The sequence below is a fragment of the Anticarsia gemmatalis genome, chromosome 21 (assembly GCF_050436995.1).
Source record: "Anticarsia gemmatalis isolate Benzon Research Colony breed Stoneville strain chromosome 21, ilAntGemm2 primary, whole genome shotgun sequence".
Taxonomy (NCBI): domain Eukaryota; kingdom Metazoa; phylum Arthropoda; class Insecta; order Lepidoptera; family Erebidae; genus Anticarsia; species Anticarsia gemmatalis.
In genome coordinates, this window is record NC_134765.1 from 10309671 (window position 1) to 10326831 (window position 17161).

The window sequence follows — 17161 nt, forward strand, 5'->3', positions numbered from 1 at the left end:
TATTAGTATAGATTGAGAGGCAATCCAACACGAGAAAAGAACTGGAAACCTCGTGATCAGTATTCACATACATTAATGCCTTAATTTTCTTAACTTTACATTATATATGTACACTGGTGTTCCTCACAATCTAACACTATCAGTGATAAGGCGCGTGGCGCGTGCAGTGCGCGTTTAACGGCGCGCGCACCGTTACCTCGCCCCATATACCATATGCCACATATAGCCGTGTGATACTTCACGCACATCTATTACTGTGTGAAACATACAATATGATACAAATTAAAAGAATATAAGCTTTAATATATCCTTTAATAAAACGTATATTGTATTAAAGTACCTTATTATTAATACGAGAAATTGTATCGAAATTTTGTGTTTAAATTGTTTTCGAATGGTGACCAAAATTTAAACACTTTATGGTATTCAATATTACTTTAAGTATAGCGTATTTAAGTTTTTTATCACTACATAAAATAAAGCAATGTCGCTTCCCGCGTCCATCCCTATGTCTGTATTGTCAGATCTTTAAAACTCATATACAGGGTGATTCAAGAGGAAGGTTTATGTAAAAGTTGTAAAGGTTATTTTGTTAGAAACCGGGGCGAGCCGCTAGTACACTAAAATTTAAAGATAACGATATCATTGTCATTCACAATGTTTCACTTCTTTCAGACAAATAACATTAGCCCTGATAACGGAAGGAATCATAAGTGTGACTACATTTTTTAACACATTACTGTTCCACTGCTGGGAAAGGGTCTTCTCCTCGAATGGGAGGGGTTAGGTCTTGAGTCCACCACTCTGGTAATTAAATGCGGATTGGGAACATTGCAAGCCTTCAAAAAATGGGCTTAACAATTTTTGGAAACAGCATATAAAAGTGTTTAATGTACTTACTGACCTTCAATTACAAATTACAAAAAACTAATTTAATGTATAACAAACCACAGACAAACTGTAAAAAAATATGAAATTGCAAAAAGCGAGAAAGACTTTGGAATGTGACAAGTCTTTGAAAGTAACAATATTATTATTATCTATCCTTCATTTATCGCCCAAATCATTGCCACTCTAGGTCAGATGATCTAACCACAAAATAAAAGCATCAACAATGTTTCCGTCAACACAAAACGATGAACACGAAACTTTGCACAGTGAATGAACAATTGGACATACTTTCAGCTTCCGTGACACCTTGAGTGCACGATTTTTGTTCATATTTGTATTATTACACGCGAATTTTGTGAGTAGATAGTAGTGGTTTTAATTGTTAAGGAAGGTCGTGGGAATTCTAACTTATTATAGTTAACTGCTGTAGTAGGAAGCAAACAGAATGTAGACACTTAGTAGAGGGCCGGGAAACACTATTTATTAAGATTTAAATTCATATTTTTTTGTTTTTCCAATTTAGCTCTATCAATGAAGCCAAAGTCAGCTACATAAGCCTACGGGTCGATAATGATGGCACCAAATAGCCTATTAGCAAGAATACTAAGCAGATTTCAAACGATCGGGTCATTCTATTCTACAGCCAAAAAAGTGTGCACTGAGTATAAAAATTAATTGCATTGCTTCTGAAGTTTCCTTGATGGTTTTTATGGCGGACATGCACCTCTAATATAATAAGCTAGACCAGAAATAAAATAAAAATATAAATAGTGTTTTAAAAAAATATATTATATGGCTTTCGTCATGTTCTGTTATCTGTGGAATTTACACTTTATTGACTTTAGACGTTATAATAAAATACAATTAGTTAACAAAACCACCTATTTTTCCATTAGTCTAGTTACAAGTATAGTCCTATTTATGGTGTGGGAAGCAAATTACATTCAGTTTATTATATTCGTCACTACACTTAATTCTATTTGTGTTACAAAATCATCATCACTTCTGTTATCAAGTAGAAATTGAAGAAGTATCGAGCAACATTCGTTTTATTCGGGTGATTTTTATAATATTGCAACACCACTCAAATGTCAGTTGCATGCCGGTTTCAAAGTGGAAAAAGTTTGATTATTTTTTTTGTGAAAAACTGTTTTGATTGGTATTTTTGTGCTGAAAAAGTTCGTACATCACATCTGTTTATGCTGTACTAAGGTAAGACATTATTATAAAGTCATGAAACTAATTACACTGTACGTATTGCAATGTTAGTTCTACAGTTAAATGCAAAAGCAAGTCTGAACTTGAACACAAAAAAAATATAGCCGCTTATATTAAAGTTCGTCATTTCTGTGATCATCACGTCTGTTATCAATGTGATCACAGATGTGACGTAAGATCACCGAAGTGACGAAATTTTAGTTTATTTATGGTTTAATGTAGTAATTTTTTTATAAATCGGTACATTAATAATTCAAACTGCTTTTGGTGATATGTATTTTAAAAAAATGTTATTAAGATTAAAGTAAAAAATTTATATTATATTTCTAAATAAAAAAAGTGTAATAACTAATTGATCCAATTAAAAATGAGAGTAGAATATTGTTTTTTTTTAAATCTTCTCTTATTTTTAATTAAATAAAAAATAACAGGCATTATTATTTCGTCTAAGTACAGTACAAGTAACTTTTTTATTTTAGCTATACCTGCAACATGGCACCGAGCATACGACAAACATCGAAAAAAGGCAACCAGTTAGAACTCAAAAAGCGTCAGAAACGTAAAGAACAAGTGAAAATGGCAATGAGACGACACCGACAGAAGTTAACAGAAGAACAGCTAGAAGAAAGAAGAAGGAAGGACAGAGAAAGATACCAACGGAAAAAGGAACAGGGAGAGGTAAAATCTATTCATGAATTTACTCCTCGTGCTCAGAAAATGATTAGGAAACAGTGGAAGCAAAGGTCCAAAAAATATCGAGACAATAAAAAAGCATTACAACGCATTCGTCAACAAACTGAAAATTTTATTGAGACTGATACTCCACCCAGCAGTCCCGTAACGTCCAACTCTAGGTCAAGAACAGAATCTGGTAGGAAAATCGCTAAAAGGAATAGAAAGTATCTAAAGCTGGAGAATAGTATATTGAAAGAAAAATTGCGTCTTTTAGAAAATAGAGTAAAAAAATATAAAATGCGTTATAACAGAGCTATTAGAAGACAAGAAAGAGGTCATGTTCCATGTAACAAGAAAAGTAGAGTAAATGAAGTGAAGCAAGAGATTATAAAATTTTTAGAAAAGGATGAATGTAGCAGATTGACAGCAGGAACCAAAGAAACGATTACAAGAAAGAAAGTTAAGAAACAAATACGCTTACTGAATGATTCACTGCTCAATTTATATGCACGATTCAAAACTACTATAAACCGTAAAATATCTTATTCTCTGTTTTGTCGCTATCGCCCTTTTTGGATAATTTCTCCCAACGCAAAACAGCGAGACACGTGTCTATGCATTCATCACGCAAACATGGAACTTATAACATCAGCATTAAAAACTGCTAACATAATTACAGAAGGTACTCCTGTAGGTCTTGTGAAAACAATCTGTTGTGAAGGAAAATTGAAAGAAGAATGTTTGCTTCGAAAGTGTAACGACTGCAGAGAAAAGAAAATTAATTTTAATCTCAATGATAATAACATTCCAATATCGTATTTTAGATGGATCACAAAGAAATTTCCAGTGTCTATAAAAGGAGCGGAAAAATTGTGTCAAAAGACCATCAAAGAAAAGGTTTTGAGTTCGAGAAGAGATTTAGTTGATCAATTGCTTTTAAAAATACCATCATTCATGAATCACTTAAATAACATTTACCATCAATACCAAGCAATCAACCATGCAAAGAGAAGGGTCGATCCAGAAACAGCGCTGTTACACATAGATTTTGCTGAAAATTATATTTGTAAATATGCTGAAGAAGTACAAGCAGTTCATTTCGGGGCATCTAAGCCTCAAATATCCCTCCATACAGCAGTTTTATACCATTCTGGAGAGGATGATTCAATAATTACTCCGTTTTGCACAATTTCTGAAAATCTTAGGCATGACCCAGTTTTTATTTGTAATCATTTGATTCCAATTTTGAATATTATTAAAACCTTACACCCTAATTTAAAGACGATGCACTTTGTAAGTGATGGACCTTCTTCTCAGTATCGTAACAAATCCATGTTCTTTCTAATGGCCAATTTTCTTGCCGTGAATTTAAATGTTCAGAATCTAATCTGGCATTATAATGAAGCTGGACATGGCAAAGGATCACCGGATGAAATCGGTGCAACAGTAAAACGAACGGCAGATCAGTCAGTAGCTAGGGGAAGGGATGTAGCAAACTTCCAACAGTTGATTCGTTGTTTGGAAGAAAATTGTAATGGTGTACAAATTATACCAATAGACGAAGATAATGTGGAAACAATAGAGAACTTATTGGCAAAAAGCTTAACACCGCCATTTAAAGGCACTCTTAATGTTCATCAAGTGACTTGGAGCAAAGACAGCCCGGGTCTTTTGCATGCACGGAAACTTAGCTGTACCGATTGTCGCCCAGAGCAAATTTGTTCTCATTATGAAATGGGTGTAATTAATACAGAACATAGTCAAATTGATCGAAATCATTCCCCTGCTACTTTCTCATCACATAACCAAATGGATCCAATCATTTCCGAAGAGCCCGGTCCATCAGGACTTGTTTCACGTACAGGAAGTGAATCTCCAGCACGCTGCCTAGATTCTGACGACGAAGATGGGATAATGCTCTCCATTCCAACAAAACGCAGTAGTAACTTCTACTTCAAATCTGGCAATAGTTCTTCTTCTGCAGACAATTCTAACGAAGAAATTAAGAAGAAACAGTTCATTGACAAGGTGTTTAATGAGGCTTCAGAGTTTACAAAAAAATGTCGTTTCTTTGATGTTTCTGCATCCGATTCTTCTGATGAAGATATATTTTAAAATGACGGAAAAAGAGTTTACAGTCTGACTAATTAATTATTATTATATACACATTTTTGTAACTAGTTAGTGATTATTCCAAGCAAATATTAAGTCTTTAAAAAGTTTTTTTAATGGATCTCAATTAAGGATATTTTTTAAGTTTGTTTTCATGGATCTCAATGTAAGGTAGCTATTTGTTAGAAGGTGACGATGTCACGAAGTCACTTCTGTGATCATATTTATAGATTTTTTTGTTGTTGTTATTGATTGAGTTCAAAAGTAATCAAGACACTGATTCTATTAGTAACAATGTTGGTTTTGAATTGTCTCATGTATCAGATTTTTATCTGTTATTATACCAGAATTATATAGAATATCATCATTTCTGTTATCTATTGCGTCATTTCTGTTATCGTTCTTTTTTAGTTTATGATCATTTTCTCGTGATTAAAACAGTAACGACCTCGGTCATTAATTATTTTGTTGATTATTTAAGTCAATAAACACAGTGATTTGAAAAAAAAAATGAAACACGTTGTTTTTATTTTTTTATTTTTTTTTCCGCTGAAAGTAGAATGACCCTCAAAACAAGATTTAATGAAACTATACATTATACAACTAAAGCATCGCTATGAGGCACTGCCTACCTTTTTATCTATACTAATATTATAAAGCTGAAGAGTTTGTTTGTTTGTTTGATTGTTTGTTTGTTTGTTTGTTAGTTTGTTTGAACGCGCTAATCTCAGGAACTACGGGTCCGATTTGAAAAATTCTTTTAGTGTTAGATAGCCCATTTATCGAGGAAGGCTTTAGGCTATATAATTTCACACTACAGCCATTAGGAGCTGAGTAGCAACGAAAAATGTTACAAAAACGGGGAAAATTCTCCCTTATTTGACGCAAGCGAAGTTGCGCGGGTCAGCTAGTTTACATATATACCTTACAATAGGGGCTCGCCCCCATTAAAAGGTGTACTTTCAACTAACGATTGCCAGCGACTTTGTCCGCGTAATCTTTGGTTTTTGGCTCTATTGCTACTAATCATCGCGTCATTTTCTATAGCCTATAAGCCTTACCCCATAAATGGACTATTCAACACAAATGACTTTTCAATTTAAACAAATAGTTCCTGAGATTTAAACCAAACAAACAAACTCTTAAGCTTTATAACATTAGTATAGATACCAAGAATACAGAATGCAAAAGCTTTGGTTAATAAAGAGCGGTTCCCATGGTCCTACAACCTCTGCTACAATGGCATAGTTGTGCGTGTGAACGATGGTTTATCAGACATTGCAATGTGCTATCAATAAGGTCACCGAGGTCACAGTAATGACCTTTAACATACTTCGCTGTAGGTCACTGGGGTCAGTTTGAGGTCTGCACTCTGCGGAAAAGATCTGTCTGGGAACCATGTTTTTGGTGTTCCCATAGAGAGTAAGAGAGTGTTTTAAAGAACTTTAGGGGCATTTTTATAATCTATAATACTAATATTATAAAGCTGAAGAGTTTGTTTGTTTGCTAATCTCAGGAACTACGGGTCCGATTTAAAAAATTCTTTCAGTGTTAGATTGCCTATTTATCGAGGATGGCTATAGGCTATATAGCTACGCATCACGCAAGCATCACGCTAAAAAACCAAAAATATTTCTAAACGGGGAAAATGATTACCCGTTCTCTCTTATGTGACGCAAGCGAAGTTGCGCGGGTCAGCTAGTTTTAGAAAAAGTGTCAGATTTTCACAGCAAGATAAAGTGACAGTGAATTTATGAAAACAGCCGTTAAAAATCTATTTGATTAGCTAACTGATATCTATTCAGAGCAGGAGAAACCGTGTCTTAGTATTGGTATAGACCAGGGGTGCCCAAACTTTTCTTAGTCCGGAACCACTTTTGTATTACTCTTGTTAGCAGGGACGACTATGTAAGTACGAGTAGTAGTAGTAGTACACTAAAAATAAAGTGTAATAATGAACCTGAAAATTTTTAAACCATTCGCGGACCATATTTTGCCTTCCACGGACCACTGGTTGGGAACCACTGGTATAGACTATGCCTTTGATTTTAATAGGTTTAATATAAATTGCTTAGGAATTAGAGACCAGTTCTTTTGGCTACCAGGGAACATATCATTAATTAATAATGTGTTGGCCCCGAATGGCTTAAGAATTCTTGACTCTTGCAAATGAAAATGTTGTACAATGAAAAGACTCTATTAACGATTTCAATTATTTAGCAGATATATCGTACTACTATCTTACGTTATGAGTACTGATACTGATACTAGTGGATCAACTGATGCACGGTCATGAAATAACTAGTTGAAAAACGTTACATTGAAAGCACTAGTATTTTTAGCACGTAACAATTTTATAGCCAGTGACTGTAACAAGGTAACTAATTGCCTTTCCCTGATACAATTAATTATGTATTAACTTCCATAATTACGCCGGAAATGGCGGAAATTTCGTTACGGAAATAGAGAAAATTCACAAAGAATGTAGAGATTGAAGCCGGCGGCGGCTCGCGTGAACACTCCACGTACATACATACATACAGACGCACTACTCCCGGATGTGTTCGGAAATTCACGAATTACACATTCCGAACGTTCAACATTTATACATATTTTGCATAAAATGAAACTTCACCAATTTCCCCGCCACGTCTGCATTCAAATGCAGAAATTAATCAACACATACACATAGATAATTGTCAGACTAAGAAACCAGTTAATATAGTTATTTTCGTTAACAAGCGGCCGATATTAAATTTTTGGAAAGTCGGAATACGTTCGCGTACCGTTATTTCGCAGTAACACTTACATTTCTATTCAAATATACATATAAATACGTCGGACGCGAAAGAAAACTGGAGAAAATCGAACGGAACCGTAGTCTAAAAACATATATCTGATAAATTAAAGGCCGATCACCGTTCACACAGTGACCTGAAAATGCGTGTCGTTCTCACCGGAGAGGAATGAGCTGGCGAGGGATTCCTGGGCGGCGCCGGGGGTGAGCGCGAGGAGTAGGCCGAGGGCCACACTGAGTGCCGTCACTGTCATGTTCACTGGCAACAGTCACTGCGCGGGAGGGTCGGGGCGCATGGTGTGACGACCGCTAGGCGTCCTGCGCGCGCGCGCACTGCTCACAAGAAAGGTGTTTGGGTGCGTACGACGGCACGACGCCCACCGCGGATCAGTTCGTAGATGTGAAAGTTCTCTGAGCTCACTCGCACTGCGCGCTGGACACGCGACGTACTGAGGGCCTAGTTTTTTACCACCGTGCTATATTATTGAACGCTGATCGAATTAAATGATTTATTTCACGATTCATAAAAAGTGGACTCTGTGTCCACTTTTATGAATCCCGGTGTTGTACGATTAGTATTTCAACTAACGCATACATAATTTTATACATCTAAATATTTCAATATTATTTGTCATACTTGCAGCAAAAAATTCAATCTAATCGAAAAGTTTAAGATACGTATGTATCTAACATAAAACTCTGGCATAAATAAGAGGAAGACCCATTCTTTAAGCATATTTACCAATTAGAGTAACTTTATACTATAATAAAATTAACTAAGTATGTAAAAAACAAATAGGTATTTATCATATGATAACGTCGGAAAACGAACCCTTTTGTTAAAAAAATATCAATTTTCCAAAAAAGCTGACAACAATAAGTTGTTAACACAATCACATCTGTGCTTACATACTCTTTGTCCAAATTACCATAATTTAACGGCAAATGCGGAATCGATGTTATTGCAGCAGCGTTGCGGGGACGGTGCGGCGGCGGTGCGGGGGCGGTGCGGCTACGTGCCACGTGAGACGCTATGAATGACTGACACGTTGACCGTGGCCCATTCGAGGACACCAACGTCCCATGAATGACTTAATTACTACGAAGGAATTTCCAAGATTTTTGTAAGGAATTTCTCATTTCGTTCACTTGGAGCCTCAGAAAATAGTTTAAGAGTTGTTCAAGTTCATCGTTTTTATCATATTGTTTTACAAATTACATACTAGTAAGCACTTACTAAGTAAATATGTAAGGTAAACGAAGCGATACAACATACTATCAATGTTTCATAGCTTCTGTGTCAGATAACGTATCTACTAGATAAAGTGAGAGTATGAAAGAGGGTATGAAAATAACTGGCAAAATTCCATTTGATGGTTAAAAATTAATGCTTATCAATGGTGAAACTAAGCCATAAACTACAGGATTTCAAACGAAAATTTATCAGATTTTTCTCAAGAGTTTTCTAGCCCATAATTATCGCAATATCACAAGTATATTAGTCAAACTAATACTAGACTTTATAAATAGTCTAGGGTCGTTTACCTCGAGGTAGACTGACGGCTGACGACTAGCCAGCGTCAGGCAACTTTCCCAGCCTCCACCGGACATATTATATTTTCTTAACCATCATTCCTATGGGAGTCGTTTCGTGGAAATGTGTTGATTGCAATCTCGGGACGCCATATGTAGTTAGGCTTTCGCAAGCAAGTTTGTATCGGTATGTGGATGAGATGTTCTTTGGTCAGCTTTCGAGGTATAATCAAATTTACAATGGAAAAACTTGGAAGACTTTATTATTCTTACTAATACTTAAATCTATACTAATATTATAAAATTGTAGACATTCTTTATTTGTTTGTTTGAACGCACTACTCTCAGGAACTATTGGTGTGAATAGAAAAAATATTTTTCTATTGGATAGCCTATTTATTGAGCAAGACTATAGGGCCTTGCTCGTAGATGGACTATCTAACACTGAAAGATTTTTTCTAATCGCCCAGTAGTTCCTGAGATTAGCGCGTTCAAAGAAACAAACTCTTCAGCTTTATATTATAAGTATAGATAATAATATACTTACACGTTTATCATTTTACAAACACTGGATATACTGTCTATAACAGATAAAAATACTATCTCTATAAGCGTTTATAAGCGTTCAAGACAGACATAAACCAAATAAAGCACTTCAGTAATTGGTTTCACAAATATACTAACTAAATATTACACATAACGCAACTTTTACTTTTACATATACTAGAGTGAGATGGCGTATATAAGTATGTTACAAGTGCGAGAGGGAGGGAACATCATTTACACCTATTACCGGTGATAGCTCTTCTCTATGTAATGTCACGATTTGAGGCCCAATGACGATTTGGTTCAGACTATACTGTCTTACTATAAGGTTAAAAAACAAGAGCTGTGACATTTTCAGATAAATTTTGGCTAGCCTGGCGTAACCCCTCTCTCATTACGGAATGAGATAGGCAGTGGGATATTAATGGGTTAAATTGATTTATTTTTAAGTACGGTATGCTCTAAACGTGTAAATAATTTTGAAAACTGGTTATTTCTATCAACAAGTCAAGTACAATGAGTACTTGAGTACAATGTAAATGAGTGATTCTAAATATGTAGAATTGACCACAAGTGTTAACAACAGTTACTGATTAGTTATCAAATACCATATTAGGTCGGGGAAAAAGTGTTTCCGCATTATAGTATGTATGAACCTGTATTAAAATCTTTTCTCTACACAAAAAAGCTCGATATTTGGGTACCTCACGAGCTCACCAAAGAGATTTTATTACAAGTTCATACATAATTACTATAATACGAAAAGATTTTTTCCCCGACCTAATATTTTTAGACCCTATTTGTTTATGCGCTTATAGCAAGTTTTGCTCATCTATTGGTAATCAATCTTTGGGACTCAGGGGGTTAAGCAACTAGCAGCTCGTTCATTCCGTAGATGGGCTGACGGTATCAGAGAAACGCATCTCCGTTCTTCAGAGGGCATGTAAAACATCGGTAAGATGCGTCAAATGCCTTTAAATAGTAACAAACAACTTTGACACTAGGTTGACCCATACGATAAGAAGAAGAATACGGGTTTTTCATAAGGACCTTGTCTGACAATATGGCGAGTCACTTGGTACAACAGTATTATGTTGATGTGTTTAGGTAATCAAAGTGACCTGGAATGTCGACCAGATATTAATATGTTTTTATATTTATCTAATAAGATGTTTGTCTGTCTATTCAGGTATTTTACGAAGGATTAAACAAGTGTGACGGTTCAATTATACCTTGTACCTTCTCCTGCGCTTACTCGCATGAAGAATAATATCTTGCTACAGGTTTAATGACTTTTACACTTTATGAAAATTCATTTAAGTCGTTCCAGCAGTTTAGCTATTTGAAGCAAATAAACATAATTATTTATATTAAAAACTCCTTATAGCCTTAGCATTTAACTACTCTAAATTAACTAAATGTTATAGGTATACAAACGTTTAATAAAACGTAACAGTGATTGTTGTATTAATATTAAATTACTCGATATTTTTAAAAAATACCCCAGATTTTTACTATTTTGTTTCAATTCGCACAAACCCGCGGCAAAAATCATCAATAAAACAAAATAATTCCTAATAAGCATAATTATGTGGACATTACGGTACATATTAGCTAGCGGGCAGTGAGTTCGAATCCGGCCGAACCTGTTTCATTACTGTAAACCAAGTGAGCAGTGAGTAACGGACGTTATCGTGTTAGAACGAGAGAAAGTTTACAACAACTAAATGTTTCGTTGGAGTGGTCAGCTGATGCTTGAATTATTTCATTGCTTGTCTTAGGGTCAAACAATTGGCTTAACACTTTTTGTTCTTTACTTGCTTACACCCGCGACGTCGCTCGAGTGAGATGTGCCGTGGAAAAGACTATTCTATGCGTTAATCTAGGTTATCAACAATTATCCCCCGGTTTCTGAGGTACATTTAGGGGCAGTTTATCTATTCAATAGCGTTAATACCCATACAAAAAAAAACTACCGCTAAATGTACTCAGAAACCTGGGGTATGTGTATCAAATTTTATTGCAATTCAAACAATAGTTTCTTTATAAAAGAGTTACAAACATATATCATCATATTCATTCATCTATACGTAGGTATACCCAACCTTACAAACTTATATTACGTATCTATACTAATATTATCTATACTAATATTATAAAGCTGAAGAGTTTGTTTGTTTGTTTGTTTGTTTGTTTGAACGCGCTAAACTCAGGAACTACTGATCCGATTTGAAAAAATCTTTCAGTGTTAGGTAGCCCATTTATCGAGGAAGGTTATAGGCTATATATCATCACGCTACGACCAGTAAGAGCAGAGTACCAGTAAAAAATGTTCCAAAAACGGGGAAAAATTTGACCCATTCTCTCTTATGTGACGCAAGCGAAGTTGCGCGGGTCAGCTAGTTTATAATATTAGTAGAGCTATAGTCTAACAACTTAGCAGATAGCTTTGGGGTGCAATATTTATCAAAATAACATTTCATAGATAATATATTTCCAGAATGAAGTAGAAGTACCTATATCAAACAAACAACTGCTTTGTGGAGGACCGATAGGCAGTCACTCGCTGTAAAGTACTGATATCTAGCTGCTTCCGGTGAGACTGGAAACCGACTATAACATAATGTATAATATAATACGGGAATAAACGCGAACACGCATTTTACCTTAAAATGCCTAACGTTTCGGCGCAGGTTACACTCGCCGTGGTCGCAGGCTGACTGAGTAAGTATTATACATTAAACATGCAACGCGAGAGTTTAAAAGTTACGACTCCAACATAGTTGGAACAAAAGGCTAGGCTGATGATGATGAAGTAAGAATTTATCTACCTACTTATATAAATGTACAATGCTTTGCAAGAGGCCCATAGCTAGTTGCGATCAACGGTCCATAAACGATCTGTGCGTTAAGCAAACTTTAGCGCGGTCATTCCATAGATGAGTGACCGCTCCGTGCTTCGGAAGGCACCTAAATAGTCGGTCCCGGTTGTTGTCAATTAAGATAACAGTCGTTAAGCCACGCCAAAGTCCTTCGGGCGGCTTGAAAAATTTTACACTAGGTTGACCACTTACCATACGATAAGAATAAGGCAATGCTTTCACTAGCTATTAGGCTTATTTAACTTGTAAACACACTTATAATATACTACTTATTAAAAATAAACACTACTAAAGATGGTTCGAAATGAAAATTATGATTCACTAGCTGACCTGTGATTTTATATAGCCTATAGCCTTCCCCGATAAATGGGCTATCTAACACTGAAATAATTTTTCAAATCGGACCAGTAGCTCCTGAGATTAGCGCGTTCAAACAAACAAACAATCAAACAAACAAACAAACTCTTCAGCTTTATAATATTAGTATAGAAGTATAGATTACGGTCATGTTGTTGAGGTAGTCCAGCATTGTTAGATTTAATGCAAACACTGCATAGATTTTGACTGTAATTTATAACTGTAGTCCTTCAGACAATTTAGTTGAGAGCTTTCGCATGCACAATGTATCTAGATTACTAGCTGACCCGCGCAACCTCGCTTGCATCACATAATAGAGAATGGGTCAAAATTTTCGCCGTTTTTGTAACATTTTTCACTGGTACTCTGCTCCTATTGGTAGTAGCGTGATGATATATAGCCTATAACCTTCCTCGGTAAACGGGCTATCTAACAGTGAAAGAATTTTTCAAATCGGACCATTAGTTCCTGAGATTCAAACAAACAAACTAACAAACTCTTCAGCTTTATAATATTAGTATAGATAATAAGGATTTCTGTGTATTCTCAAAATAAAGTAGCCGTAATAAACAACTGACCACCCCTAGACCTTGCTGATCGGGATACAGTCCCACCGGACCATGAGGAGTCGGGAAATAGAGTGCGTCTGTGTATTAAGTCTAGTGTTAGTAGGGCTAAGGCGAAAAGAACCACTTTAATAAAATCTTGTTTGCAAAGAGACAATATTATGTGTTGTCTGTCTTTCAGGATCAAATAGGTATAAAGCCTGAAACCGTAACAAACAATCTTTTGTATAAATAATATAAGAATTTATAAAATAATATGCATCCGACTCTAAACTCTAACAAATGTACATATTTTGATTTTCGTTTTTTAGATTTCTAGAATAGAAATTCAAAAATGCGAAAGTTAGTCTAGTCTGTCAGATCATAGGAGCACACTTTAGGACATATGTGAAGATCGGAGATATGTACACGTGCCACGTACATGCATACTAATTTACACCACTATAAAGTAAATATAAATATTATTTTTTATTAAAATCAACCCTGTTTTACAGTACCAAATCGATTGTTAAACTTTAATTATTCAGAACATACATACATACCATAAATTACACATATTTACCGCGGATTAGGCTGAGACTAAAGAACACCACTTGCTACCATTACCTACAAATTAATTTTATTTCATTCACATCCATACATCTTATACAGGACCGCTGCGGCGGATACTACGCGCATGACCTTATAATTCTGAATATAATAATCTGAAAAACCAAACAATTCGGGAATTAAACTCAAAACCTGTGATCGACAATCGCATAATTCTTTTATATCAAACAATAATAATATGACGAAACTCCGTGTAAGTACATTGTACAAATATTGTAACAACAACTCTTAAATCACGATTCTCGAGCACTTCGGCGAAAGAACAAAAGTGCTATAAGTCTTACAGATGAGTACAACACGGAGATGAGCGGTGCTGCGCGGGGCTCGTTAATTGTGGGTCCTTGCCACCACCCACAGGGGTAACGGGAACTGGCGACAAAGATTAGGTTCACAGAAGATACGGTGGTAGTTTTGTGCCTATGTTTTTTGTAACTCACTGCCTCTGTGGTCTGCATGACTACTGTAGTAAGATTCTATACAATTGGAACCATGTGGTATCGAGTTTGATATTTAAAATGTACTTTAAAAATAGTTTCTTCGACGCCCGCTAGAGGTGCTGAACCGATTGTAATACTTTTTTTATATATTCGGTTCGATTAGATGACAAAGTGCTATTACAGACATATTATATGTATACATAATGTCTCGCCTTTCTCACATAGGGACAGAGACAAAAATAACGCCATTTGGAACGATCCTTACAAACTTCCTTTGCCTCATTCACATATACATCTACACTCATACATCTTGTCTTACATTACCGCCGGTTACGAATACAGTACTATTAATCTTTTCTAATTCATTCATACTATTCATACTAATATTGTAAATGCGAAAGTAACTCTGTCTGTCTGTCTGCTAGCTACTCAATCACGCCTAAACTACTGAACCAATTTGCATGAAATTTGGTTTGGAGATACTCTGATACCCGAGAAAGGGCATAGGCTATATATCATCACGCTATAACCAAAAGAAGCAGAGTACCAGTAAAAAATGTTACAAATACGGGGAAAAATTTCACCCATTCTCTCTTATTGGACGCAAGCGAAGTTGCGCGGGTCAGCTAGTATTAGAATATTTTGTCAATTGTAGCCTCGAGTTTAGTTATGTGCACGATATATGTATGAATACCAATAGACTCGCCCCCTATTACAAGGAACTAACTTGATAATGGCGAAATCTGAGCGTATTTCATACGGCTCTGCCTACATTGTCAGGGATAACAGGTATGATGTTATATGCAGGTACTTTTGAATAGGTAGTAAACTAAGGGATGTCGTGTCTGTATATTTAATCTGTGCTATGAACATTACAGTGCGTTACATTGGGAGGTCTCGTGCACACGCATTTATATGATTCCAATACTTTGATACATGATACCCTTAGTTAAGACCTCTGTACACTGGAACCAGTAAGGATTAACGATCAGAAGAGAAAAAATATACACGTCTTATCTTATCTTAGGGGTGGGGGTGCCAGTTAATGCCTGGCTGACACTTCGACCATTCCTGATCCTTATTGTGTTCCTGAGGCGCCCGTAGCCAGTTGCGCTCACCGGTCTGACGTAGATCTGTGGGTGAAGCAACCGTTGGCGCGGTCATTCTATAGATGGGTGACCGCATAGTGGTATTTGAGCTGGGCGTCTCCGTGCTTCGGAGGGCACGTAAAAAGTCGGTCCCGGTTGTTGTCTACTAAGATAACAGTCGTTAAGCCATGTCAAAGGCCTTACGGGCGGCTTGAACAACTTTGACACTAGGTTGATCACTAACCATACGATATGAATGAATTGTGTTCCTTTGCTACTCTAGACGTTGGAGGGCAGAGCAAAACTTAACTGCTATGCACCCTATCGGAAGCAGCCTGTAGTCTTCTGGTTTAGGGTAACCGCATCCTAGAAGATCCATTATTTACCTTCCAAAAGCATCACATTCGCACAGTATGTGTTTCATGGTTTCTGCTTCTTCATTGCAGTGCCTGCATTTAAAATATACACGCCAATCTAACTACTACAAAAAAATGTACCTACGATGTATAATTACAAAGCTGGACTGTAGTTTTATGGCTTATCACCCGCATAGTTCCCGTTACCATGGGATATCCGAAATAGTCCTATGTCCATAACACCATTACTGCTTACTTTTAAACTTACCTCATTACTCCTGAAATCATAACACATGAAACCTCTTGTAAAATAACCGCAGCAGGATCCCTGAGCAATTCTTGATCTAATAACTTCTAACGAGCTACATTACAGAAAATTATACCTTGTAATCTGGCGGCCTGTCGGAAAACCTAATGAGGCCTAGTAGAGGTCAAGAAAACAAACAAACTTCGGTACTAGCAAAACTAGTACATCGTAGGTTAGGACCTAATTTTTGAACGTTAGCTCTTTATACTAAACGGTCGCTTTTTTCTGGCTATTCAAACTTGGTCGGGTTATGCATGTTTTTCGGTGGTTTCGGCATTTTTAGTTTATCTCTGTATTTATTTAATATTATGAGCTGAAATTTAACATGTGAATAGTTAGATCAATACACAAATTATTGGAAAAAGTTTTATTTTCCGTTTCTATTTAGAAGTCCCACAATCAGATGTGATACAATACAGTAGCCCGCTCGTATTAAATTATGCTATTGCTCATTAATTACTGAATGCACATACATAAAACTCGGCAAGGCATTGAAGACCCTTACAATATCCAAATTGACGATAAAAGTTAGGCTCTAGAATTCCTACTTTAAGTACTAGGACCTAAAAACCCTATTTCACTTTTTATTATATATCTTCTGAACGGGATGTTTTTTTCATATTCTGTTTTCACACACATAATAAACTAATTGAAAGCAACGTGCATAAAAAATAGAACCCTACACTTAACCGTTTTATATGATTTTCAGCAAATGGCCAAACGTCAGCGCAGCGGAAACTTGAATATCTTCGCAGTTTTATGTTGCACAAATTTCATTTAAACATAA

General features: G+C 35.9%; 1 protein-coding gene across 1 annotated transcript in view; it reads right to left on the reverse strand.

Annotated features, from left to right (window-relative positions):
* The window catches only part of mas (trypsin-like serine protease domain-containing protein masquerade), a 31725-nt gene extending 23685 nt beyond the window's left edge, over positions 1-8040 (reverse strand). Inside the window, exon 1 of the mRNA XM_076128918.1 lies at positions 7854-8040. Within this exon, the coding sequence (XP_075985033.1) occupies positions 7854-7947 (94 nt within the window). The 5' untranslated portion in view covers positions 7948-8040. The remainder of the gene's footprint in view (positions 1-7853) is intronic.
* Positions 8041-17161: the final 9121 nt, after the last annotated feature.